Raw genomic sequence first — 24800 nt, forward strand, 5'->3', positions numbered from 1 at the left:
GGCAAGACAGTGGGTGTCCCCAAGAGATACGCGAGACCCTGAAACGTAAATCAAGTTCGGTGGGGATGAAGTAGAAGGGATAAGTGGCCTATGTCACTTTTGGGGTCAGAAGAAAGTTGAATCACACCCTTCACCTGAGGCCCCACCTAATTCTTTCCAGAAAAGACTACTTCTTTCCAGAAAACTTAGCTGCACTTGAAACTGTAGGTCTGTGCCACATTCATTTGAATGAATTTTAGATCTTTGTTAAGAGCCGATTTTTCATTAGAATTGAGCGGCTGGGCACAGTACTCCAGCAGAAGGGTAAAGGGAAGGGAGGGGACCAGCATTGCAGCCCTTTTAACAGCAGCTGTGACTGCCCCAGGCCTGCTCCTGATCAGAGACTGCAGGCTGTGGGGTGTCATTGTACGCACAGGCACTTTCAGATCTCCATGGGGTCTGACCTAGTGGGGCATCACCCCAGTGAAGGGCCTCAGTGTGGGGACTGCTGGCTGTCCCTCTCCTGGCTTGACTGCCCCTGCTGACTGTGCTCTTGGCACTCTCTTATGGTCCCAGAGGGGGCATCTGTCCCTCCACCATCAACCTGATACTTTTGCTGGCTCCAAATTTTGCAGTCTATTTTCAGATGTAAAATGAGAGGCGGAGGGCGGGGGTTAATTAGGAATTGGCCTTGGGCACTAACAGGGTCACTGCCATGCTAGTCTGAATAAATCCTTTACCACTGGCGTACAGCCAGCAGTTCCCCAGTCCTCTCATCTATCTGGAACCATGCCCAGTGGGGACTGTGCCCCCACTCCCAAGCCACATCGATGCTAGGGCAGTCTGCTCAGCCCTGAGTCCTCCGGGGAGCAGGGGGGCAGAGCTGAGCGGCTGCCCGGAGCTTGGTGGGAGGAGGGGACAGGGGAGAGGGAGGTGGGGAGATCCGGCTAGAGGGGAGGCTCCGACGTCTCCTTCCTTCCTGGTTCCTGCAGCAGCTGCTGCCACTGCTCAGCGTGGTGAGGAGGGAGCCGGTGACTCGGAGACGGTGACTCAGAGGCAGAGCGGCGTGAGGGCCAAGGAGCACTGGCGTCCATGGACCCTGGGGTAAGGGGGCTGCGTGGCAGCAGCTGACATTCCTGAGAAGAGCTTCCTCCCACCTGAAGCTGGTGGGTCTGCTCCTGAATGGAGGTGGAGAGGGGGCACCCACCTGGCTCGCCTAGACCCCTCACCTTCCTACTGATAGAGCCTCCCCCTCCGCCCACAAGCAGTGAGGGGCCAGGATCCCCACAGGGCCGGGAGAAGGGCACAGAGATACCTGAACACCGGAAGAGTTTGAGAACTTTCAATGGCTGAACGCAGGAGTTTCCTCCCAGGTCAGCCTCTTGCAGCAACGGTCCCTCTGCCCCAACCTCCTGGGCACCCGTTCCTGCCACATCCCTGTCCCCTCTGGGCCTCAGTTCCTCAGGTGCTTGCTAGCTCCATTAGAAGATCTGGGCTGCTTCCGCCACCTCAAACCAGCCTCGCCCCTCCAGTCCCCTCCCCCGTCTCACACACGCAGAGCCTCATGCATTATTGATCTCCCGGTGGAGCCAGGATGGCCAGGGCCAGTGCCAAGGGTGCCTGTGGGCACTGCTGCAGGACCTGTGCAGACTGGGCATGTCCTGGGCCCCCTCTTCTCTCATGAAGCATCTCCGTTAGCCCAGTGTCCTGCCCTCTCTGGGTGGGTGGCACTTCTCAGAGCCCCAAGGACTGGGAGGGTAGACAGGGGATGGTGAGGCTTTAGGGGGCACTGAGGGTCCAAAGAGGGCATCCTAGGGGCATGTTTGGTGGGAGGAGACATGGGAAAATTGGGGCTATCTCAGGCCTCAGTTTCTCCAAGCACTAGAGAATATGGAGACTAATTGGTGGGAGGCTGGGGAGTTTTCTGCAAGGGGATCATCGCAGAGAAGTCTCTGAGCTACGGTGGCAGGGTGGAGGGGTCCCGAAGGCAGAGGCAGCTGGATTGAGGAGGTCTCGCTTGTCCAGTCTCTGAACCTCTGCCTCTTCCTGGAGCCTCTTCTGTCACTCCCTTGCTTCACCTCTGAGCACTCCCAGGGAAGCCTCTAAAGAAAGCACTGAATGTTTCCTGGGGCCTCAGAGTATGTGCCCAAGGCGGGGCTGGGCATATGTCTTGTGGTTTTCCCTGGGCACCTGCCCGTCTGCTGTGTGCTAGTTCACTCTCAGGGCAGCGTCCATATCAGGTGAAAATGGGTGGGGTCGGGACAGAGGGGCAGACTTGGGAGAGGCATGGCAGGTGAGCAGAGGGTATGTTGGAGAGCCCTTATCTCAGAGGGTGTGGGAGGGGCTGGAGGTGGGGAAGGTGATAGCAGAGTTTGCATTAAGGAGGTCTTTCTCTTGCTTCAAGGACCCCGTCAGGAGCAGGTGACATCCTTCCCCTTCCACCCTGCTCCCTGCTCTATGTCCCCAGCAGGGAGTGGCCTCTCCCTTCTCCATGGACTTCCAAGAGAGGGACCCGCCCTTCCTGCCTGAGAGCGCTCAGTCCTCAAAGCCCAGCAGTGCTCAGCAGGTCAGAGAGTGGGAAAGCGGTGGTGGGTGGGCCAAGCTTGAACCGGACCGGGAGGGGCCAAGGCAGACGTCTCACCAGTGCTTCCCTCCCTCTGTCTTGGACTGCAGGCCTCTGAGCTGTGGGAGGTGGTGGAGGAGCCTCGGGGCAGGCTGGGGACAGAGGGTGTCATGCCTGAGAGGCAGGAAGGTCACCTGCTCAAGAAGAGGAAGTGGCCTCTGAAAGGCTGGCACAAGGTAGGGTGGGCAGGCAAAGGGAGGGGCCAGACATGGGGGCGGGGTGGGAATGGGGGGCAGCTGCTGGGCAGTCCAATGGTGTTTGCATGATGAGAAGGAAAAGAAAAGCTAATTTGTGTGGTTGCCTTCTCCCTCATGCCCTACCTCTTGGCCTCCCGGGTCCTGTCACTCCTGGGCAACATCACAGAGATACTTTGTGCTCGAGGACGGGATCCTTCATTATGCAACAACCCGACAAGACGTGAGTCCGGGCAGTGGCTTGGGGTTGTGGGAGGAGTCTGGCCCCAGCATGCCCTGGGAAGGCACGGGGTATCTGGAATCGACCAGGGCAGGGTATGAATCCCAGGTCCACCACTTGCTGAATGTGTGATCTGGGGCGAGTTACATCCCTGGGCCATAGCTTCCTCATCTCTAACGGGACAGCACCATCCCTCAGGTGCAGAGCTGTCATGGTAAGGGAGGTCATACACACAAGCCTCTCTGGACAAGGCAAAACAAGTGCCCAAGAAATGGGGGCTTTACCACCCTCATCCTGGTCCCGTTCTCAGGCTGGGAACAAGGAACTGAAGGCCTAGGTACCCAGGATCTCTCTGGGAGGGTGTTGCCTTCCACAGCCCTGCAGACCCTTGAGGGTGGGAATAGTTTTTCTTGATCTGTGACTTCTTAGAGCTCAAGATGTGACTTGACGTAGGGGAGCGTTCTGCACATGGGAGGATGATTGACAAGTCTCTACTGATAGTGTGACTTGGACATGAGGGTGAACCTGCCACCTGGCCCTTGAGCCTAGAATGGCATCAGGGAGATGGTGGCTGTATGGCTCTGGGAGCCTAAAACAGGTCCCCTGTCCCCCTACCAACGCTTCAACCCCAGATCACCAAGGGGAAGCTCCATGGCTCCATCGATGTCCGGCTGTCGGTCATGTCCATCAACAAAAAGGCCCAGCGCATTGACCTTGACACTGAAGACAACATCTACCACCTCAAGGTGACATCCCTGGGAGGCAGGACCTGTGTTGGCCCCCAGCCTGGCAGAGGCATTGGAACACACAGGGGCAGGGGCTGAGGGTCTTTGGAACTCAGGGTCTGTCTCTGAGTTTGACAAGAAGTAAGTTTTCATCCTGTAAAAACAGCCAAGGGCAAACCTGCACTTCTTGGTTGTTGTACGGACAGGCACAGAGCTAAGGGCTCAGACACCTGGGCACCTTACGCTCTGTCTCCCTGCAAGTGAGCCTTGCACAAACCAGGCTCTGTAAGAAGAGACCCTGCTTGTATGGGGACCAGAGCCCTGACTTCTTGCTCCTGGAAAGTGGTCCCTCTCTTCAGATAGCCCTCCCCCTCTCCATCACTTCTGCAGATCAAATCCCAGGACCTATTCCAGAGCTGGGTGGCACAGCTGCGTGCCCACCGCCTAGCCCACCGCCTGGACATGCCCCGTGGCTCACTGCCCAGTACGGCTCACTGGAAGGTAAGGTGGACCCTGGGGTGGGGGCAGGTAATGTGGCAATTCAGGGGTGGGGGCTATGGGGAACTGTGAGACCCAGGGAGGTGGGCATCATCCTTCCTGACCCTGGGCTCACCCCACAGGTTCCTGGTGCCCAGCTTCCAACAGCAGCTACTGCCTCAGCCCTACCTGGGCTTGGACCGCGGGAGAAAGTGTCTTCCTGGCTGAGGGACAGTGATGGGCTGGACCGCTGCTCTCATGGTGAGGGGTCCTAGGCACAGCACCTCCAAGGGTAGGGCCCAAGCTGGCAGGTCTAGATAGCATTAGCAGGAGGGGAAAATGTTACCTCCATCCCCGCCTCAGGGAGCCCCAATTTAATGAGACAGCCTCTGCCTCCAAGGAGATCCAGTCTACTTGGGTCCTGTCTAGGGGAGTCCCAGTCTTACAGAGGAGTAAGAGTCTGTCTGGGCACATAGACAGACGTGGATGCAAGGACAGGAGTGACAAAGCAGATACTGAATGCCCACACAGGGCAGGGGCCTGAGGAGTAGCGCCCGGGAAGGGGTGTGCTCTAGGAAAGGGTTCCTGCAGTAGGGTCTGTGAAGTTGGCCTGGAGGGAGAAGTGTAAACCAAGTAGAGAGAGACAGAGAGAGGGTGAGCACATCCCCAGTCTGCTCAAAGGCAGCAGAGGTGAGGCGTGGTCTAGAGACAGGGCAGAAATTAGGCTTCAGGCAGTCTCAGGAAACCAGGGAGCACCACACCAACAGGGGTAGGGACCCGAGCTCTTGAGCAGGGAACAGGGAGCAGTATCGGGATCTCCATGAAGTCAGTGTTGGGAGAGTCATGTCCTTGAGGCTGGGTTTGGTGGCTTATGCCTGTAATCCCAGCACTTTTGGAAACCTAGGTGGGCAGATCACCTGAGGTCAGGAGTTCGAGGCCAGCCTGACCAACATAGTGAAACCCCATCTCTACTAAAAATACAAAAAATTAGCCAGGCGTGGTGGTGCGCGCCTGTAATCCCAGCTACTCGGGAGGCTGAAGCAGGAGAATCACTTGAACCCAGGAGGCAGAGGTTGCAGTGAGCCGAGATCACGCCATTCCACTCTAGCCTGGGCAACAAGAGCAAAACTCCGTCTCAAAAAAAAAAAAAAAAAGAGAGAGAGAGAGATATCCTTGTTCTTTCTCCCCACAGAGCTCTCTGAGTGTCAGGGGAAGCTCCAGGAACTACACAGGCTCCTCCAGAGCCTGGAGTCCCTGCACCGAATCCCCTCAGCCCCTGTTATCCCCACACACCAGGTAAGATCCAGGGGGACACACAGGGTCCTGCTCAGGCCCCCGATCCCATCACTTCCCCAGGATGAGTCCTATTCCTCCCACATCGCTGCAGTTTCCTGGAGAGCCACGCATCGCCTGGTTTCCTCCCCACCCCTGCCCCATGTCCAAACTGTGTCAAGGTTGTCTCTGTTCCTCCATGCCCACGCCTCTGCCAGGGTGGCTGTCATCTTCCACTGGGATGTCAGTTGTCTCTGTCGCCTTGCCTGAGCGGCCGCATCCTCTGTGCTGGGTAATCTGCGCCCTCCTCCATGGGCAGGAGGCCGTCTACTTCTCCCAGGCTGTGATGGTTGCTGCCCCTTTTCCCCACCCTGTGAGTAAAATTGCCCCCGCCTTGACTTGCTAGGCCTCAGTGACAACCGAAAGACCCAAGAAGGGGAAACGGACCAGCCGCATGTGGTGCACCCAGAGCTTTGCCAAGGATGACACTATTGGACGGGTGAGGTGGGGCGTGCACCTCACGTAGCTGGGGCAGGATGCTCTAAGGCGGCCGGCCCCTTCAGCCCTTCCCCTTCACCTACAGGTTGGTCGTCTCCACGGCTCTGTTCCCAACCTGTCTCGCTACCTGGAGTCTCGGGACTCCTCGGGCACCCGTGGGCTGCCACCCACAGACTATGCCCACCTGCAGCGAAGCTTCTGGGCCCTGGCCCAGAAGGGTAAGTGCATGCTGAGGGGGCTGCTGGGGAGCAGACAGGAGTGAGCGAGGACTCTGATGGTCTGCCCCACCCCTTGTAGTGCACAGCTCCCTCAGCAGCGTCCTGGCTGCCCTCACCACGGAACGGGACCGACTGAGGGACATGCACCAGGGCTCAGAGTTGTCAAGGATGGGGGTGAGGCCTGGGGGACAGGGTGGCTGGTGGGGGGAGAGGGCTTCAAGCTGGGGACTGCCAGCCTGGGGTCCGATAGCAAATCTGGGTCAGGGTGGGGAGTTGGCAGAGGAAGTCTCTGCAGAGGTGTGGCAAGGTGGGGAGGACCTCATCCTCCTGTGACACTGTGTCCCTCACCCTCTCCCTGCAGCTCTCTGAGGCCTCCACTGGCCAGAGGCGCCTCCACTCACTGTCCACCTCCTCCGACACCACAGCGGACTCTTTCAGCTCCCTCAACCCTGAGGAGGTGCGGAGCCAGGGTGGGTTGAGGGGGCCGATTCTCCTGTGCCTTCTCTCCCAGCGAGAGCCAAGGCCCAGGGCAGTGGGTGAAGTTTGTTTTTAGTCCCAAAGACAGCCCCCAAAATCCTGGCTCCATTGGCTTTCCCATAAGGTCAGCAGCAGCCCCATCTCGATCGTTATGTAACAACATGCAGGGTACTTTTACTTTTAATTCAGAGTCCTCTGATGCAGTGATTCTCACCCTCAACATAACAAAACTGAGGCTCAAAGGATCTAATGGGTGGGCTCAGGCTCCTGTAATTACAGATGGGCTGAACTGAGACTCGGGTTCTGAGCACAGACTCTGGGGCTGCGTTCCACGGGTTCAAATCTGGCTCTCCTGCCTGCCGACTTTGTGATCCTCAGCCTCAGCATCCTAATCTGCAAAGTGGGGGTGACAATTGCACCTACCTCACAGGGTAGGTGTCAGGATTGAGTGGGTTAGTGCACACAGAGGGCTTGGAGTGGGGCTCAGGGTCAGTGCCAGGAAGTGTAAACAGTTATAATGGAGATTGTGTCCCCTCACTCCCAGGCCAGGGCTCATTTTACTATGCCTTTGTCCCCCTCTCACTCCCCTCTGCCTCTTCTGCTCAGAAGGTGTCTGACTCAGCAAAAGTGCCCGGTTATGCCTCCCTCTCAATGGAACTGTCAGGCAAGCGGGTGCCCTGCTTGATCCCCTCGGCTTGGCCCCGGAGCCTGACATCCATCTGGCTGCTCCCACAGCAAGAAGCTCTGTACATGAAGGGGCGCGAGCTCACCCCCCAGCTGTCGCAGACCAGCATCCTGTCCCTTGCTGATTCCCACACGGAGTTCTTCGATGCCTGTGAGGTTCTCCTCTCCGCCAGCTCTTCTGAGAATGAGGTGAGGGAGGAGGGAAGCTGGCAGTGAGGCGGGGGGGACCTTGGGAACAGAAGGGTGGGATCCACAGAGACCATAGATTCCTCAGCCCCTTCTCACCACCTCAGCTGCTATCTCTGGGACTATGTCCAGATCAGCTGGGTTTGTGTGGCCCTGCTCAGAAATCTCTGCTAGGGACTCTTCTCCTAGAGGAGTGTGACATTTTTATCCCCATTGGGTTCTCCTGAAACTACTGCCACAGCTGCAACCCCAGTCATCTTCCTGTGACCCTGTCTCAGCTTCAGCACACCCTTGATCCCCTCTTCTCAGACCCTGAACCTCAGTAATCCCCAACTTCCCTTCCTTCTGTGTCCCACCAAGTCCCTGAGCTTTCTCCCACCAGCCGCAGGGCCCGGCCCTCCCCTTCCCAAGGTGGCTGGGCACATTCTGTGATGCCAGGCATCCCGGGGCAATGTCTTAGGGCTCAGAGCCCCCCCAATACATTCTCTTCCCCTTCCCAACAAAGGGCTAGCTGGGCAGATTCTTGCCAGGCCCTGGGCACTGCCCAGCTGCCCGGGGGAGGCCTAGTCTGCCCGGCCTGTCATCTGTCCTGGCCCAGGCCTCAGAGGAGGAGGAGTCATGTACCAGTGAAGTCACCACCAGCCTGTCTGAGGAGATGCTGGACCTCAGGGGAGCTGAGCGCTGTCAGAAAGGTGCCAGCTGGGTGGGCAGGCAGGAAGGGGTGGGAGGCGGGTGGAAAAACAGGGTTTGTCCATGGCTCAGGCCCACGCAAAGGCTATCCCTTGTGGTGACTGATGGGCTAGTGGCTTTGGATGCTGACTGCAGGAGCTAGGGAAGGCCAGGTCATGAACTGGGAAATGTTCCAGGAGCAGCTTTGCCGGGGTGGGCCAGGCTCCGGCCTTGGGGCTGCCTCTGTTGCAGCAGGCTTGCCTAGGGCCTGGGAGGGAGGCAAGAGATCCTACTTTGCTGCTTGTTAGCAGTGTGGCTCTGGACCTGTCATTTTACTTCTGAGAGCCTATTTCCTCATCCATAAAATGGGCTGGATAATCTGCACTCTGACCTCTGTTTCTGTGTTTATAAAGGGAACAAAAGGCAAGGGTGAGGACTCGGGAGGGGCTCCTGGGGTGCAGGGTTTCTGGCAGTGGGAACTGTCTGCCCCTTTGCATGGCTCCCACCCCTGCCAGCCAACTCGGTCCCTGGGAACTCGTCAGCAGTTACAGCCCCAGTCACCCTGCCCTGCTGTGAGTCGAGACAAGGGCTCAGGGGCGAGTGTCCCAGGGGCTTGGGGGCAGCTGGGCCCTGGACTGGGCTGTGGGCTTGCCATGTCTGGGATGCCTGTTGCCCAGATGGAGAGTGACATGGCAGGGCGGCCCCAGGGGGGTGTGTTCCAGGGAGATCCATGGGGCCACCCCGCCGTCGCTGCCTGCCGGCGGCCAGCGGGCCCGGGGCTGACGTGAGCCTGTGGAACATTCTGCGCAACAACATCGGCAAAGACCTGTCCAAGGTGTCGATGCCTGTGCAGCTCAATGAGCCGCTCAACACTCTGCAGCGGCTCTGCGAGGAGCTGGAGTACAGCAGCCTCCTGGACCAGGCCAGCCGCATCACCGACCCCTGCGAGCGCATGGTACCTGCTTCCTGTCCTCATGCCCAGCCCAAGGCTGCTTCCTTCTCCCTGGGACCTTTTCTCCCAGAAAATCCTGGCTGGGCTGTTCCTTACTGCTGAAGTTCCACCCCAAGGTCCCATACTTTGCTTGCTTGGGGTGGCGGCCCCGTCCTCAGTACCCTGCACCTGCCTTGCCCCCCACAGGTGTACATTGCAGCCTTTGCTGTCTCGGCCTACTCCTCCACATACCACCGAGCCGGCTGCAAGCCCTTCAACCCCGTCCTGGGGGAGACCTACGAGTGTGAGCGGCCTGACCGAGGCTTCCGCTTCATCAGTGAGCAGGTGTGGCCTTGGGAGAAGAGGGCTGGCCTTGGGTGTCCGGGGCAAGGAGGGACCTGGGCTTTGGGACCAGAGCTGGGGCAGAGGGACCAGGGCCTGGGAGAGGAGTGTGGGCAGTTGGCTCTGTGCCGGGCCCTGCGGTGCTTCCTGGCCCACGTTCTGAGGTCCAGCCATTGGATCCCAGGAGTTCCACCTGGGGGCCCATGCTCTAGGGGGCAATCTTGGGCTAGGATGAACTGAAGGGTGAATTGGAGAGAGCTGGGAGTACAGGGGCTGGGGAGAATGGGATGTTCCTTCTAGATGGTGTAGAGGAATGCATGGAGCAGGCTTGGGAAGGTTAGAGATGGGGCTGGAAGACAAGGCGGGCCAGACGCTGAGGAGCCTGCCAGTGAAGGGAAAGAGGCCTTGGGCTTCTGTATGTGTGTTTTTAAATCCTGAAGGCATTGGCACCATGGAGGATTTGAGGCAGTGGAGTGGCTGCTCAGAATCGCAGTGTGCAAAGCACACCCAGGTGGCGTGTGCCTGGTTGGCGGAGGCTGACAGGGTCCACCTCGTCATCTCTGTAGAGCTAATGAGTCCCTGCACTTAGGCTGCAGTGTGTTTGGTTCAAGAGCTGTTTATGTGCTGCCCCGACGGGGCCTGGTGCTCAGCAGGGTACCCTCCCGTGTAGGTAATGGGGAGGTTTTTGTTGAGAGGAAGAAGTCTGGGCGGCCTGGTCTGGGGTCTTTAGTGGGTGCATGGTGGCGCCAGTTAGTGAGGTGTGTGTGGGAGCACTGTCTATGTGGGCTCGACTTCCACAGGAGACGGCCAGGAGGCTCTGGAGTCGCTGGCCTGGAGCTCCTCCAAGAGCAGCAGGTGGCACTAACAGGTCGAGGAGTGGCCAGCTTAGAGGGAGGAGGACATCAAGGGAGGACTGCCCTCGGGAGGACTGCTCGCAGTGTCTAGGGAGGAGGGCAGGAGGGAGCGCGGGTCCCTGGGTCCTGGGGGGTGTCATCGGCTTCCTGCGTGAGGAAGGTTTCCGAGACAGGATGGGGACAGAGACTGGATTACAGAGGGTGTAGAGTGTAGGTTTTATAAAAAATAGAGAAAAAGGCAGACTATTTTCCAAAAATTTTATCATAAGGGACAGAGGAGAGAGAAGTGGCAGTTGGTAGGGGGTAAAGGTCGAGGCAGTTTGTGTGTTTGTTTGTTTGGATTTGAAGTGTTTTTGGAAACATGGTGAAGATTGACACAGTACACTCGTGCATACGACAGAAAATAAGCCTCCCTCTCATCCCAACACTCCGAAGGGACTACTGCTACCAGCTTTTGGGATTCCTCCCAGAAATGTTTTACGCATATGTGAAGAAAGATGTGTGTGTCTAGAAAAGAAACGTTTGCTATTTTTTAAGGTGGAAGAAACAGAAAATCTTTATATTCAGAGAAAGAGAAATAAAGAGGGAAAAACTGAAGGTGCAGAAGGAGGAGGAGGGAGGAGCCTGGGGGGCATCAGTGGGAGCAGGCTGACTGCAGCCAAAGCAGAAGGAATCGCCCCCCTGACCCACTTCTGTTCTGTCACAGACTGTGGGAGGCAAATGAGGTTTGAAGGGCCTGGCTCATGCCTAGGTCCTCAGAGGAGGACTGGTGAGGGATGTCAAGGCCCCAGATACGGGACATTGTAGGTTCAGCAGTTTCTTAGTGTGGGTCATGTCTGTGTTTTGGCAACAGAGTCAGAACCAGGGGTGCACAGAAGAGGCCGGCGCTGGCATTTCTGGCAAGTGGGGGAGGTGGCTGAGGGTGTTAGGTGAGAGTGCTGTGAAGGGCAGGAGGGGGCTGGCAGACCATGGGAGGGCAGTGCAGTCAGGGACCTGGACGTCTTGGCTGGAGCTGTGGGCGACAGGCGGAGAGAGAGGCAAGGCAGGCAGGCTGTGGGTTGTTGGAATTGAAGGCTCCAGATGTGGAGCCATTCCAAGTGGGGACAAGGCCAAGTGTTTCCAAGGGTGTGGGGTCGAGTTTGCAGGGCGATGATCAGCTTTGGGGGGCGGTGGTGGGGAGATGGCGGGGAAGAGGGTCGTCAGCAGGGGCTGCATTTCAGGCAGGGGATGGGGTTCCCACCTGTCAGGTGGTTACAGGGTGATGATCAGCTTTGGGGTGCGGTGGGGGGAGATGGTAGGGAAGAGGGTCGTCAGCGAGGGCTGGGTTTCAGGCAGGGCATGGGGTGGAGGCCCCCCCATCACTGTTGCAGGGAACTTTTCAGTCTTGAGCAGGGGTTCGCCATAGACAGGGCCAGCCAGGGGAGCTCCTGAGGAAGAGTGAGTGAGAAGGGAGAACATAGGGGCCTCATGGGAAGAAGAGAGGAGGATGGGTTTGGGAGGTGGCCAAGGGTGATAGACAAGAGACCTGGAACCAGCTAGTCTTGTGGTACTTAGGGGAACTAGGGGTGGGAATAAGGGACTTTGGGGTGCCCTAATGGTGCTCGGGGATAGCCTCAAGATAACTTCTTTGCTCACCAAGGTCTCGCACCACCCCCCTATCTCGGCCTGCCATGCAGAGTCTGAGAACTTCGCCTTCTGGCAAGGTGAGGAGTAGAGGGCAGGGCCGGGGTGGCCCTGGGCAAAGGGAACACCCTCTGGCCTTATCTCTGTTGTTCTCTCTCCTTCCCCTAATCCAATTCCAGATATGAAGTGGAAGAACAAGTTCTGGGGCAAATCCCTGGAGATTGTGCCTGTGGGAACAGTCAACGTCAGCCTGCCCAGGTGGGATTCTTAGACTCTTAGCAGCCAGGCCAAGCCACAGGCAATCCTTCAGGCTGGAGGGGGCGTGGCCTTAGGGACAGGATAAGGACGGGATAGGAAGGTCTGGCCTGAAACTGCTTGTAGTGGGGTCAGTGTCTGTAGGTTTTACACCTGTATTTACGGCAGTTGCCAATAGAGAAAGATGAAAAGCCTTGGAACGTAGTAGAGCTGGAAGGGCCCATCGAGGTCATCTGACTCAGCGGTTTTCACACTTTTTTGACCATGACTCACAGTCTCACAGTCAGAAATGCCTTTGAGACTTCAAGCCAACGTGTACACATACACGCACACAGAAACCTAAATTGATCTCAGGACTCAGGGGTCACAGACAAAATTTGAAAAACTCTCATCTAGCTAATTTTACAGTCAGGGGACTGAAGCCAGAAAGAAAAAGGGTATTGAGAGTGGTCTGGGTGTTGTGGTAGAGATCCTGGATTTTGGAGTCAGAAGCCCTGAGTTCTGCCACTCAATAGTGATGCAAATTAGCACCAGCCTGTAGTCCCAGCTGCTGGGGAAGCTGAGGCAGGAGAATTGCTTCAACCTGGGAGGCGGAGGTAGCGGTGAGCTCAGATTGCACCACTGCACTGCACTCCAGCCTGCCTGGGCAACAGAGCAAGACTCCGTCTCAAAAAAAAACAAAAACAAACAAACAAACAAAAATAGTGATACAAGCAGCAAAAACACTTGACACTTCAGAGCCTTGAGCCTGCTTGCGTGTGACATGACAGTAAGAAGTGATACCTAAAAGAGGTGAGGATTAAGCAGGATAATGGATGTGAATGTACACACGGTTCCTGGTGCCCAAGGGCAGGACGCTTTGTGTATTTTCATCCCCGTTGCTCAGGCACTCAGGGGCTTTGTAGATGAGTGGAGATGTGTTCCTTGAATACGTTCTGTGAAGGCCACTCTGCCTTGTGATTATAAGTCATCCTTCACTGCAGAACCGGAGCTGGGACCCCAGGGTTCCTGTCACAGACCCACGTGACCTGCTCCAGCAAGACAGGAGGCTCCTGACTCATTTGTTCCCTGGGGCCAGCCAGCTGCCCTTCCATACCTTGTCTCTCTCAGGTTTGGGGACCACTTTGAGTGGAACAAGGTGACGTCCTGCATTCACAATGTCCTGAGCGGTCAGCGCTGGATCGAGCACTATGGGGAGGTGCTCATCCGAAACACACAGGACAGCTCCTGCCACTGCAAGATCACCTTCTGCAAGGTGTGTGTGCCACCTTGACCCTGCCCATCCACCCCCAGCAGCCTCAGTCTCTGGAGGTCACCCGGGCTAAGGGGGAGGGGGCACCTCCCTAAACCCTGCCTTCCCCACCCCAGGCCAAGTACTGGAGTTCCAATGTCCACGAGGTGCAGGGCGCTGTGCTCAGTCGGAGTGGCCGTGTCCTCCACCGACTTTTTGGGAAGTGGCACGAGGGGCTGTACCGGGGACCCACGCCAGGTGGCCAGTGCATCTGGAAGCCCAGTAAGTGGAGGGGTCACAGAGGGCTGGGTGAGGCTGGAGCAGCTCAGGCATGGTGCACCTGCCCCAGCCCCTTGCCTTCCCCCAGACTCAATGCCCCCCGACCATGAGCGAAACTTCGGCTTCACCCAGTTTGCCTTGGAGCTGAATGAGCTGACAGCAGAGCTGAAACGGTCGCTGCCTTCCACCGACACGAGGCTCCGGCCAGACCAGAGGTCAGTGCCGGATGGGTGCCGGCCTAGAACCATCTAGTTCACTCCCTCCACAGAGTACAGAGCTGGGGCTTTGTCCTTCCTTCACTGAGTGGCCTCAGAGAAATGAGGCTTGTCTAGAGGACAGAGCTGGGCAGGGACAGAGGCCTTGGGTTTGGGGGCCCCTGCAGATGGGCAGTTCCCCTGAGTTTGATCTGGATCCTCAGGTACCTGGAGGAGGGGAACATACAGGCTGCTGAGGCCCAGAAGAGAAGGATCGAGCAGCTGCAGCGAGACAGGCGCAAAGTCATGGAGGAAAACAACATCGTACACCAGGCTCGCTTCTTCAGGTGCCTCGGCCTCGCCCTCCACCCTGGGTCTCCCCATGAGCCCTGCTTGGAGCGGGGCAGGTGTGGGAGGCAGCACCTTAGGGCCCTAGCCTGCCTTCTAGATGTTCACCCCTCACTGCCACCGCCTTCTCCCACCAGGCGGCAGACAGATAGCAGCGGGAAGGAGTGGTGGGTGACCAACAATACCTACTGGAGGCTGCGGGCCGAGCCAGGCTATGGGAACATGGATGGGGCCGTGCTCTGGTAGCCCTGGCCCCGGGGGCAGGAGGCTCTGGTTCCTCACTCCTCCTGCCTCCACCCCCTACCACGGACACATGGGTGAGGCCAGGCTCCCCGCCTCACTGCCCTTGAGACCAAAGGGGCAGCCCTGGCCCTCCCTCCCCTCTGCTGGCCAGAGGGTCTACATCTCAGCCCAGCCTCCACCCCACCGTTTGGGGTGAGAAGCAGAATCTGTGCTTCCCAGTCTCCTTGCCCCAGACAACCAGCATGTAAGACCCTTCCCGCTTCACCATTCCCCTTCCTGTCCCCTTTGGGGTACTTGGGGGAGACTCCGGCTCCCAGGATCTGTTCCCCATTTCAGTGCCTTCCTAGGACACAAGGGACCCCTTGACGCTCCCCAGGCTTTCTGTGCCCAGGGCTCTGTCCCCGGCGGTGAGGTTGCAGTGAGTGAAGGAGAGATGATCTGTTCTCCCTCCCCTTCCCCTGCCCATCTCCAGCGTCTTCTTCCCCTTCCCTGGCCCTGCAGGGCCTTCTCCAGCTCCCTTTCGTTGGCCCCTGGCCATCCCTCCTGTCCTGGATCCCTTCTCCCTGACTGCAAAATGCCTGCAGCTTCCAGCTCCTTCGTCCCTGATCCTCAAGTGGTTCCCTCCCGTCTCAGCTCAGCGGATCCCCCAGAGTGGAGGAGGCCTCTCCATGAGGAGGGGAGCAGCCCAAGGCACCTGGCCTCCGACCTACCGGCAGCGAGTGCGCAGGTGTGAGTGTAAGTTCATGTAGGAGAGTGTGTGCGTGTGCGCCTGTGCCCTGCTTGCAGGCGAGCAGGGCTCCCTCATGTAGCCCGGCCTTCCCCGTGCTGGGGGTCCACCACATCGCTGCTCTTTCTCACAGTCTGCCTCTGATGAGGGCGAATTGCTATGACATTCCAAGCTCCAATAAAGAATGTCCCAGACTTTGGCCTGTGACCATTCATTGAAAAACATGTGGGCTCAAGGTCAGTGGAAAGCCCTCTGCCACTGTCATGGGTAAAATGAATTGTGTCCCCAAGAAATGTTTCTAGCCCCCAGGCATGTGCATGTGACCTTAGTTGCAAATAGTGTCTTTGCAGAGACAAGCTAAAATGAGGTCGCATTGGATTTGGGTGGCTCTACTCCAGTGACTGGTCTCCTTATAAGTAGAGTGAAATTTGGGCACACAGACGTACGCAAGGGAAGACAAGTGTGTGAAACAGACACACGGGAGTCAACCACGTGGAGATGTAGGCAGAGATGGGAGCGATGCATCTGAAAGCCAAAAGTGCCAAGGCTGCTGGCAACCGCCCGAAGCTTGGAGAGAGGCTGAGAGAGATTCTCCCACTGAGCCTCAAGAAGGAGCCAACCCTGCTCACACCCGGTCTCAGCTATGAGAGAATACATTTCTGTTGTTTTAAGTCACCCAATATGTGGTGCATTGTTACAGCAACCTCAGGAATTGAATACAGCCACCACCAACCCGAGCCAAAAGCCCAGAGGCCATCTTCCCTCCCGCTTGATGCCCTGTCACTTCTACCCCAGGTGTCTCTCTGCACTGGCCCCTTCTCTCCATTGCACTGGCTAGGCTGGGCCCTCATCAACGCTTGCCTGGACTATTGCAGTGGCCTCCTGGGCGGTATTTCTTCTTCTTTTTTTTTTTTTGAGACAGAGTTTCACTCTTGTTGTCCAGGCTGGAGTGCAATGGCGCGATCTCAGCTCACCGCAACTATGCCTCCCGGGTCCAAGCAATCCTCCCGCCTCAGCTCCTGAGCAGCTGGGATTACAGGCATGTGCCACCACGCTCGGCTAATTTTGTATTTTTAGTAGAGACGAGGTTTCTTTTTTTTTTTTAATTTTTTTTTTTGCACACAAAACAATAAACATTTTCTAAAAGTACATACAAACATAAAGATGCATATCAAACATATTAGGAAGGTTGCACATGGGAAGACGGGGAATAGAAATGGGGGGTGGGAATTAAAGAAAATAAATGAGAGAGGGACTTTGTATGGATCAATGATAATAACTCAATTCTCTATTTGACAAAGGAGAAGGAAGAGGAAGAAAAAGAAAGTGGGATAAAGGATCAGAAAGGGAGGAAAATAGAAAAAATTAGAGTATGACTCCAGGGTAGACCTGTTTTGTTGTCACTGAGTTGGTTGGTTGGTTTGTCAGTTGCATTTTTCATATGTTTCGCCATGTTGGCCAGGCTGGTCTCGAACTCCTAGCCTCAAGTGATCAACCTGCCTCGGCCTCCCAGAGTACTGGGACTACAGGTGTGAGCCACCACGTCCAGCCCCCACATTGCTTCTGGCCTCTGTGGTAGACCTCCCAGACAGGGCGGCTGGGCAGAGGCGCTCCCCACATCCCAGACAGGGCAGCCAGGCACAGGTGCTCCTCACTTCCCAGACGGGGCGGCCGGGCAGAGACGCTCCTCACTTCCTAGACGATGGGTGGCCAGGCAGAGGTGCTCCTCACATCCCAGACGGGGCAGCCGGGCAGAGGCGCTCCTCACATCCCAGAAGGCGCGGCCGGGCAGAGGCGCTCCTCACTTCCCAGACGGGGCGGCCGGGCAGAGGCGCTCCTCACTTCCCAGACGGGGCGGCCGGGCAGAGGTGCTCCTCACTTCCCAGACGGGGAGGCCGCACAGAGGCGCTCCTCACATCCCAGAAGGCGCGTCCGGGCAGAGGCGCTCCTCACTTCCCAGACGGGGCGGCCGCACAGAGGTGCTCCTCACTTCCCAGATGGGGCGGCCGGGCAGAGGCGCTCCTCACTTCCCAGACGGGGCGGCCGGGCAGAGGCGCTCCTCACTTCCCAGACGGGGCGGCCGGGCAGAGGCGCTCCTCACTCCCAGATGGGGCGGCCGGGCAGAGGCGCTCCTCACTTCCCAGATGGGGCGGCCGGGCAGAGGCGCTCCTCACTTCCCAGACAGGGCGGCCGGGCAGAGGAGCTCCTCACTTCTTCCCAGACGGGGCGGCCGGGCAGAGGCGCTCCTCACTTCCCAGACGGGGTGGCGGCCGGGCACAGTCGCTCCTCACATCCCAGACGATGGGCGGCCGGGCAGAGGCGCTCCCCACATCCCAGACGGGGCAGCCAGGCAGAGGTGCTCCTCACTTCCCAGACGGGGCGGCCGGGCAGAGACACTCCTCACTTCCTAGACGATGGGTGGCCGGGCAGAGGCGCTCCTCACATCCCAGACGGGGCAGCCGGGCAGAGGCGCTCCTCACATCCCAGAAGGCGCGGCCGGGCAGAGGCGCTCCTCACTTCCCAGACGGGGCGGCCGGGCAGAGGCGCTCCTCACTTCCCAGACGGGGCGGCCGGGCAGAGGCGCTCCTCACTTCCCAGAGGGGGCGGCCGCGCAGAGGCGCTCCTCACATCCCAGAAGGCGCGGCCGGGCAGAGGCGCTCCTCACTTCCCAGACGGGGCGGCCGCGCAGAGGTGCTCCTCACTTCCCAGACGGGGCGGCCGGGCAGAGGCGCTCCTCACATCCCAGACGATGGGCGGCCAGGCAGAGACGTTCCTCACTTCCTAGACGGGGCGGTGGCTGGGCAGAGGCTGCAATCCCAGCACCCTGGGAGGCCAAGGCAGGCGGCTGGGAGGCGGAGGCTGCAGCGAGCCAAGACCACGCCACCGCACTGCAGCCCGGGCAACACCGAGCACCGGGTGAGCGAGACTCCGTCTGCAGTCCCAGCACCTCGGGAGGCCGAGGCGGGCAGACCACTCGAGGTCAGGAGCTGGAGACCAGCGTGCCCAACATGGTGAAACCGCGCCACCAGCCAAAGGAGAAAAACCAGGGAGGGGTGGTGGCGCGCGCCAGCAATCCCAGGCGAGGGCAGGAGAATCACGAGAGGCGGACGCAGGGAGTCTGCAGCGAGCCGAGTGTACTCCAGCCTGGGCCACAGAGGGAAGAAAAGAAAGAAGAAAGCAAGGAGGAAGGAAGGAAGGAAGGAAGGGAGGGAGGGAGGGAGGGAGGGAGGGCGAGACGAGGTTTCTCCATGTTGGTCAGGCTGGTCTCAAACTCCCAGCCTCAGGTGATCTGCCCACCTAAGCCTTCCAAATGGCTGGGATTACAGGCATGAGCCACCGGGCCTGGCTTCCAGGGTGGTATTTCAAGAGAAAATGGCACCTCATGTCTGCTTAAAATACATCCGCTGCTTCCCAGTGCCTAGAGGAAAATCCAAACTCTTCAACCGGTAGAAAACCACATGGCCCCTGGCCCCCTGTCTGGCACAGAGTGCTGGCCCCCACACTCAGCACCCTAAGTCAGGTCTTTGCTAGTACCCCGCTTTGACCCCCCCAGGATCAATGAGTGTTCAAGGGCGGAAGGGAGGGAGGAAGAACAGGACCAGCTGCCTTTCCTCCCCACTGCCCTCGCCCCTGGGGCCAGCTCGGATTCTGAAGCTGTGTGATCTTGGTCAGGTTGCCTTCCCCTTCTGTTTAGAGGCTTCAGTCTTTCATTTGGCTCCTTTTGTGTCTTAAAGGAGAACATCTGTGAGGTGACCCAGGCTCCTCATTTTATTCATTCTCTTAGCCCCTCTTCCCCACTCCCACCCCACCACCTGCAGCAACAGCGACCCCAGTCCTGCTCTGGTCCAGTGAGTGTCCCAGGAGGAAGTCATGCTTTCTTTGGGGGGTGGCAGAGTGGCAGGAACAGAGGGGACCCCTGAGCTATGACAGCCCTTCACATTGTCATCTTTTTCTTCCTCCTCATCCCCTGCAGAGGAGCGGTGGTCCACATTTCCAGTTTATTTACAGAGAATATCAAAGTTAAAAATGAACACACTTGTCCTGGCACCACATGCCAGAAATAACCTCAACCCATTCCAAAAAAAGCCAAGGCCTGCACACATTCAGGATATTTTTAAACAGCATGTGCTGCCCTGCTCCGGGCCCTTTCCCCTCAGAGCACCACAGCACCTGACTAACCAGCCCGTGACAAACTGCCACATATTTTAAGAACCAGAGTTTAGGCTGGGCGCGGTGGCTCACGCCTGTAATCCCAGCACTTTGGGAGGCAGAGGTGGGTGGATCACGAGGTCAGGAGTTCAAGACCAGCCTGGCCAAGATGGTGAAACCCCATCTCTACTAAAAATACAAAAATTACCCAGGTGTGGTGGTGCGCACCTGTAATCCCAGCTACTCAGAAGGCTGAGATAGGAGAATTGCTTGAACCCAGGAGGCAGAGGTTGCAGTGAGTCGAGATCGTGCCACTGCACTCCAGCCTGGGCAACAGAGTGAGACTCCATCTAGAAAAAAAAAAAAAAAAGAGAGAACTAGAGTTTAAAATATACCAAATTCCCAAGTTATTTTTCCAGGGGAGCCAAAATCTCAAAATTCCTCTGCCTCTGTGGCTGTGCCCTCTAGACCAGCATCCTCCCCCGAGTCCTTTCCCAGGCACAGCCCAGGTGCCACCTCAACAGCTGGAAGCGGGGGGTAAGGTTGTTTTTGCTTCTTCTGGGGCCCAGCAGATGAGGGGGCAGTCCCATCTGAAGGACTGTGGTCTCCTTAGAAACGTTCCCCATCTGGCCAGGGCTTTGTGGGTCACTGCTGATGGGAGCTCAGGCCAGGCTGAGGGCAGCCTGGGGTTCTGGCCCCAGTCTGTGCTCCATGGACAGAGTGTGAGGGGCCCACACCAGCCAGGAGTTCAGGGAGCGGTGCCAGCTTCTGGCCGCCAAGAATCCCAGGGTGGAGTGCTCAAGTCAGTGATCTGAGAAAGGAATGGTGGGCCCCCTTCTCAAGCCTGTCAGCCTAGTCCAGGTGTCCCACAGGAGTACCCATTACCACTGGGTCGTGGGGAACCAAGTACAGACCCAGATCTCCTGCCTTCGTTGGAGGACATGGTGGGCTTGGGGCAAAGGGGAGAATTTGGGGGCTTAATGGCCCTTAACTAGGCTCAGAGTGCAGTAGTTTGGAGAACCAGGGACCTGCTTCCCTGGATGAGCAAAGGAGGATGGAGCTTGGACAGCAAGGGAAATGATCGGGCCAAGCAATGCTGGCAGAGGGAGAGGAAGGTAGGCAGGAGGTGTCTCAGTCCTCATTTTGCCTCCTTGGACCCTCCACCTCCAAACTGCTCCACCCAGAGGGATTTAAGCAATTTTTAAAATTTTTATTAATCATTATTGAATAGCTGACAGGGACACCTGGGTTGGAAGGAGCAAAAACAAAAAAAAGTCAAAAATACATAAAACCCCCAACTGCTTGCATCTTCTGAATAAAGGGTGTGTGTGTGTGTGTGTGTGTGTGTGTGTGTGTGTAATAAACAGAGAGGGGAAAGCGTGCTGAACCAGGTGAGAGGCCCAGGCATTCACATTCCCTCCATGAGGTCAAAGTGGAGGGGTGTTCAGGGCAGGAGGAGGCTGCTGGGCCAGCACTGTGCCTCCCAGCTTCACCTGGATGGCATGCAGCCCAGGGGGATGTGTGCAGGGGAGTCCCACTCTCTCTGTTTCAGGGAGAATGAAGGTGGTGGGGAGAGTGGTGGGGTAACCCCCAGCCCCTGACCAATGCCTGCTGAGAATGCAGAGATTTTATGTCCGACCTCAATTCCACCAGCTCCAGTCTGCCCCAGGAGTGGTGCACAGCTCTCCTATTCTAGGCTGCCCTAGTCTAGTCCCAGTTCTGACACAGGCACCTTAAAGATCCTGGATTACATTGCCTGGCCATGTCCAATCCCTTTAGGGAATGCTCAAGGGACCTTGCCATTGAGTCATTAGTTTAATGGTGTCTCCTTACTGCAAAGGACACGTTTTATAAGTGATTTCCCCTTTTAGAGACCCTCTAGTACTAGCAGGGGTAGAAAAGGAGAAGAGGCTTAGCACTCTCCCCCGGGACCCATCTCTGTTCCCCTTAAGGTGGTCAGGGAGGGCAGTGTACGACTTCAGAGAGACATTCACAGGCTGGCCTGGGCCAGGTCTCGCTCATCCAATGACCTATTTCTGGTACAGGCACTTAACCAGATCACCTGGCCTTATGCGGTGGAGCAGGGACTGGTCTTCCTGATTCTTGCCACACATACCCTCATCTTCTCCTCATCTGTACCTTAAGAGGCATTACCATCAGAGGGGAACACTGAGAGTTATCAAGATCCCGACAGGCCAGAGTCAGGTCTGCATGGGACTCAGGCAAGTGGTTCCAGGGGCTGGGAGAGCGTGGCTCCACGGGTGGGGGTTCTAGAGCACTACTCATGTCTCTCTCTCTTTTCTTTTAGAGACAGGGTCTAACCCAGGCTGGAGTGCAGTGGCGCGATCATAGCTCACTGCAACCTTGAACACCTGGGCTTCGGCAATCTTTCCGCCTCAGCCTCCCAATTAGCTAGGACTACAGGCGCACATCACCACACCTGGCTAGTTTTTTTTGTTTGTTTGTTTAATTTTTAGTAGAGATAGGGTCTCACTATGTTGCCAAGTCTGGTCTCAAACTCCTGGGATCAAGCAACTTTCCAGCATTGGCCTCCTAAAGTGCTGGGATTATAGGCGTGAGCCACCTTGCACGGCCCATGTCTCATTAACACATGTCATCACATGGTGCAAAGTCTTCAGGTTGCTGAAAGATGCCTCCAGGCCCTAAGGTATGTGGAGGGGTGGCTTTGATGAGCAAGTCCAAACTGTGGGCACTATGCCCCAGGATGCCAGGCCCCTGGGGATGTTGGGCCTTGCTGACCCCTAATATGAGAGGCCCCTCAAAATGAAGCGTCTGTCCAGAGGAGGGTAGGTGGGTGGGCTGGGCTCTGGGAGGGGTGTGGGTGAAGAAGAGATTGGCAGGGCCAGGGCAGGAGCAGGAAGAAGAGAGAAAAGCCTGAGAGTCAGCCACAGTCTGTCTAGGACGAAGGTGGTGAGATTCTCCAGGCATCCTCAAGAGGGCACCCCAGGCTCTTGAAAGAACCAATTTAGTCTCATCCCAAGCCCCACCTGACAGGTGGCTGCACCACCAGCTGCATGGAGTATCAGGCCTCCAAGGATGTGGCCCTGGCTGGACCCAGCCCAGCAGTGATCAACAGCAGCAGCAGACACTGTTACAGCCGCATTCCTACGGACTGCCGGCCACCCCCGCCTGCCCTCTTCATCTTCAAAGAGAACGCACAAGTCAGGAAACCCCTGTTCTGGGAGACCCAGGTGTCCCCAGCCACTCCCAAGAGCTGCCCAGATGGTCTGGGGGAAGGAGTTCAGGCACCCTTTGCTGGTGTCTCTTCACTTCCAGGTGACATCCCTCCCAAGGACAGCTGGTCAGGACACCCCTCCTCCGGAGCCCTCATAAGATGGACGTTTCCCTAAGATTCCACTAAAACCTCTCCTGCTTCTGTCACCCCAGAGCCCATCACACACTGGGATGGGAACCCCTGCATTTAGTTCTGTAGGCTAACGTTAGGTGAAGTGTGTGTGTGTGTGTCTGTGTGTCTGTGTGTGCACGCGCGCACATGGTTTGAAGGAGGTGGTGTCCACGGTGCCCTCCTGGGAGGGATGAGAATGAGGACAAGAAGGAAGGGAGCTATTGAGCCAGTGCCAGTTTAGCAGAGAAGCCTTGGCTTCTGTGGGAAGCCATCTCACCTAGGACCCCTGAGGAGGGAGGGCGAAGGTGGGAGATGCCGAAGGCAGGTCACATTGGCCTTCCCTCCCTTCTCCATTAAGCAAGATGTTACAGGCCCAAGAGAGACACTCTCCTCCAAGCTGGGCCTAGTGGGCCGCAGCCCTCAGAGGCTGGCACATTCACCTCCCACCACCTCCCATGCAGCCTGGGCGGGGAAGAGCCCTGGACCAAGAGCCAGGAATCCTGAGTTCTGGCCCTGGCTCTGCCATTTATTCCTTTCACCCCCTGAGCCTCAGTCTCCTCCTTTGTAGCTTGGGGGTGATACTGCTGGCCTTACCCCTTCACCGGTGTCTTGTTTGTCCTAGGACAGAGGAGGACTGAGGGTTGTTTTAGCTGTGGAGCACAGGACAAGGGTGGCTTCAGATGACCTGGGCCACGGTCACCACCAGCTCTGCCGCTCCCACACCTGTGGGCCTTCCCAAGGCAGCAGCAATTCCCCCTGAGAGAGACAGAAGCAGAATTTAGTGTGTGAACCTGCAGACACCAATTGGTGCCTTAACTCTCCTGAGACTTTTGCCAAAAATAGGAGGATGCAAAGTGTCTCCCCAGAAAGGTTGGGGGCTCTGGCATTGGTCAAAGTGGAGGGGACAGCACCCCTTATCTCTGTGGTCCCTCTCACCATCAGTTTCGGAGACAACCGAGCATCCTGTGTCTGTCAGGTGACTGATCCCCCTCCCCAGTTAAGGAGGCTTAGGCTGTGGGAAGCTCACACACAGGAGAGACATCTCCAGCTACAAGGGGGCAGAAAGTTCTGGAAGGGCAGGAAGTCCCAGCCTGGCAAAAATGCAGGTTGAGGGGGCAGAAATGGGAGCCTGCCCCCAGGTACCACACCTGGCACCGACATAGGGTGGCCCCAGGATGGGATGCAGCTGAGGGACACATGGGTCCCGAAGTGCCTGCAGGCAGGCGGGTGTGGACATCAGCCTCCCAGGAGCAGCTGGGACAGAGCCCGGCCACCCAACCAGACTGGCTCAGGTGCAGCAGGCCCAGTGGCCGTGGGGCAGAGCCCAAGGACCAGAGATGCCCAAGCCGGAGGGACGCGCCATGCCGCTGCCTCAGTCGCCTGTGCCTGGGGCGGCGAAGGCCCCACAAGGGTATTTTATTTTCAAATACCTTTGCATTTCTTGAATAAACCCACCTGGTCATGAGGTATTATCCCTTTTATGTATCACTGGAATCAATTTTCTAATAATTTATGTGGACTTTGCATCTATGCTTATGAAAGAAATCGGACACTAATTTATCTTTCTTATAATATTAGATTTTTCTGTAAACATTTTCCTGGCCTCATCAAAGAGTTCGGAGGAGTTCCCTCTTCTTTTTCTATTTTCTTGAAGACTTTGATTATATTGCTGATATTTCATTCTTAAATGTGAAAATACTCACACCTGTAATCCCAGCATGTCTGGAGGCTGAGGCGGGAGGATGGCTTGAAACCAGGAGTTCGAGACCAGGCTAGGCAACATAGTGAGACTTTGTCTCAATAAAAAAAGAAAAGAAAGAAAGAAAATATTCACTGATAAATCAATCTGGGCCTTTATTTGAGGAAACACTTTGAATAACAGAGACAATTTGTTTAACAGATATTGAACTATTCAAGGCTTTTACCTTTTCTTCTGCCAGTTTTGGTAAGTTTTTGGTTTTTATTTGGAAGAGTGTGTCCATTCAAATTCAAATAGTCAAATTTGTTGTTAAGTTGAACTTCTTTTAATGCCTGT

At 56.8% G+C, this 24800-nt stretch overlaps 1 protein-coding gene across 7 annotated transcripts; it reads left to right on the forward strand.

The window, feature by feature from the left end:
- The first annotated feature begins 922 nt into the window (after positions 1-922).
- Positions 923-15448, forward strand: OSBPL7 (oxysterol binding protein like 7). 7 transcript variants are annotated; one of them, XM_055257299.2, is made up of 24 exons: positions 926-1083; positions 1223-1352; positions 2384-2545; positions 2653-2778; positions 2966-3019; positions 3649-3762; positions 4132-4242; positions 4362-4479; positions 5411-5514; positions 5897-5989; positions 6074-6206; positions 6286-6380; positions 6568-6663; positions 7290-7556; positions 8152-8245; positions 8930-9177; positions 9361-9498; positions 11989-12052; positions 12152-12230; positions 13338-13482; positions 13596-13740; positions 13826-13952; positions 14156-14278; positions 14417-15448. In XM_055257299.2, the coding sequence occupies exons 3-24, from the start codon at positions 2471-2473 to the stop codon at positions 14523-14525; spliced, it is 2658 nt and encodes an 885-aa protein (XP_055113274.1). In that variant the 5' UTR covers positions 926-1083; positions 1223-1352; positions 2384-2470; the 3' UTR covers positions 14526-15448. The 7 variants fall into 7 exon arrangements, 6 of the variants coding, with proteins under 6 accessions (XP_055113271.1, XP_055113274.1, XP_063484350.1 ...); XM_063628280.1 differs by having other exon boundaries at positions 1248-1352; XM_063628282.1 differs by having other exon boundaries at positions 927-1083; positions 1248-1352; positions 7419-7556.
- Positions 15449-24800: the final 9352 nt, after the last annotated feature.

Source organism: Symphalangus syndactylus, chromosome 20 (assembly GCF_028878055.3).
Source record: "Symphalangus syndactylus isolate Jambi chromosome 20, NHGRI_mSymSyn1-v2.1_pri, whole genome shotgun sequence".
In the NCBI taxonomy this organism is placed as follows: domain Eukaryota; kingdom Metazoa; phylum Chordata; class Mammalia; order Primates; family Hylobatidae; genus Symphalangus; species Symphalangus syndactylus.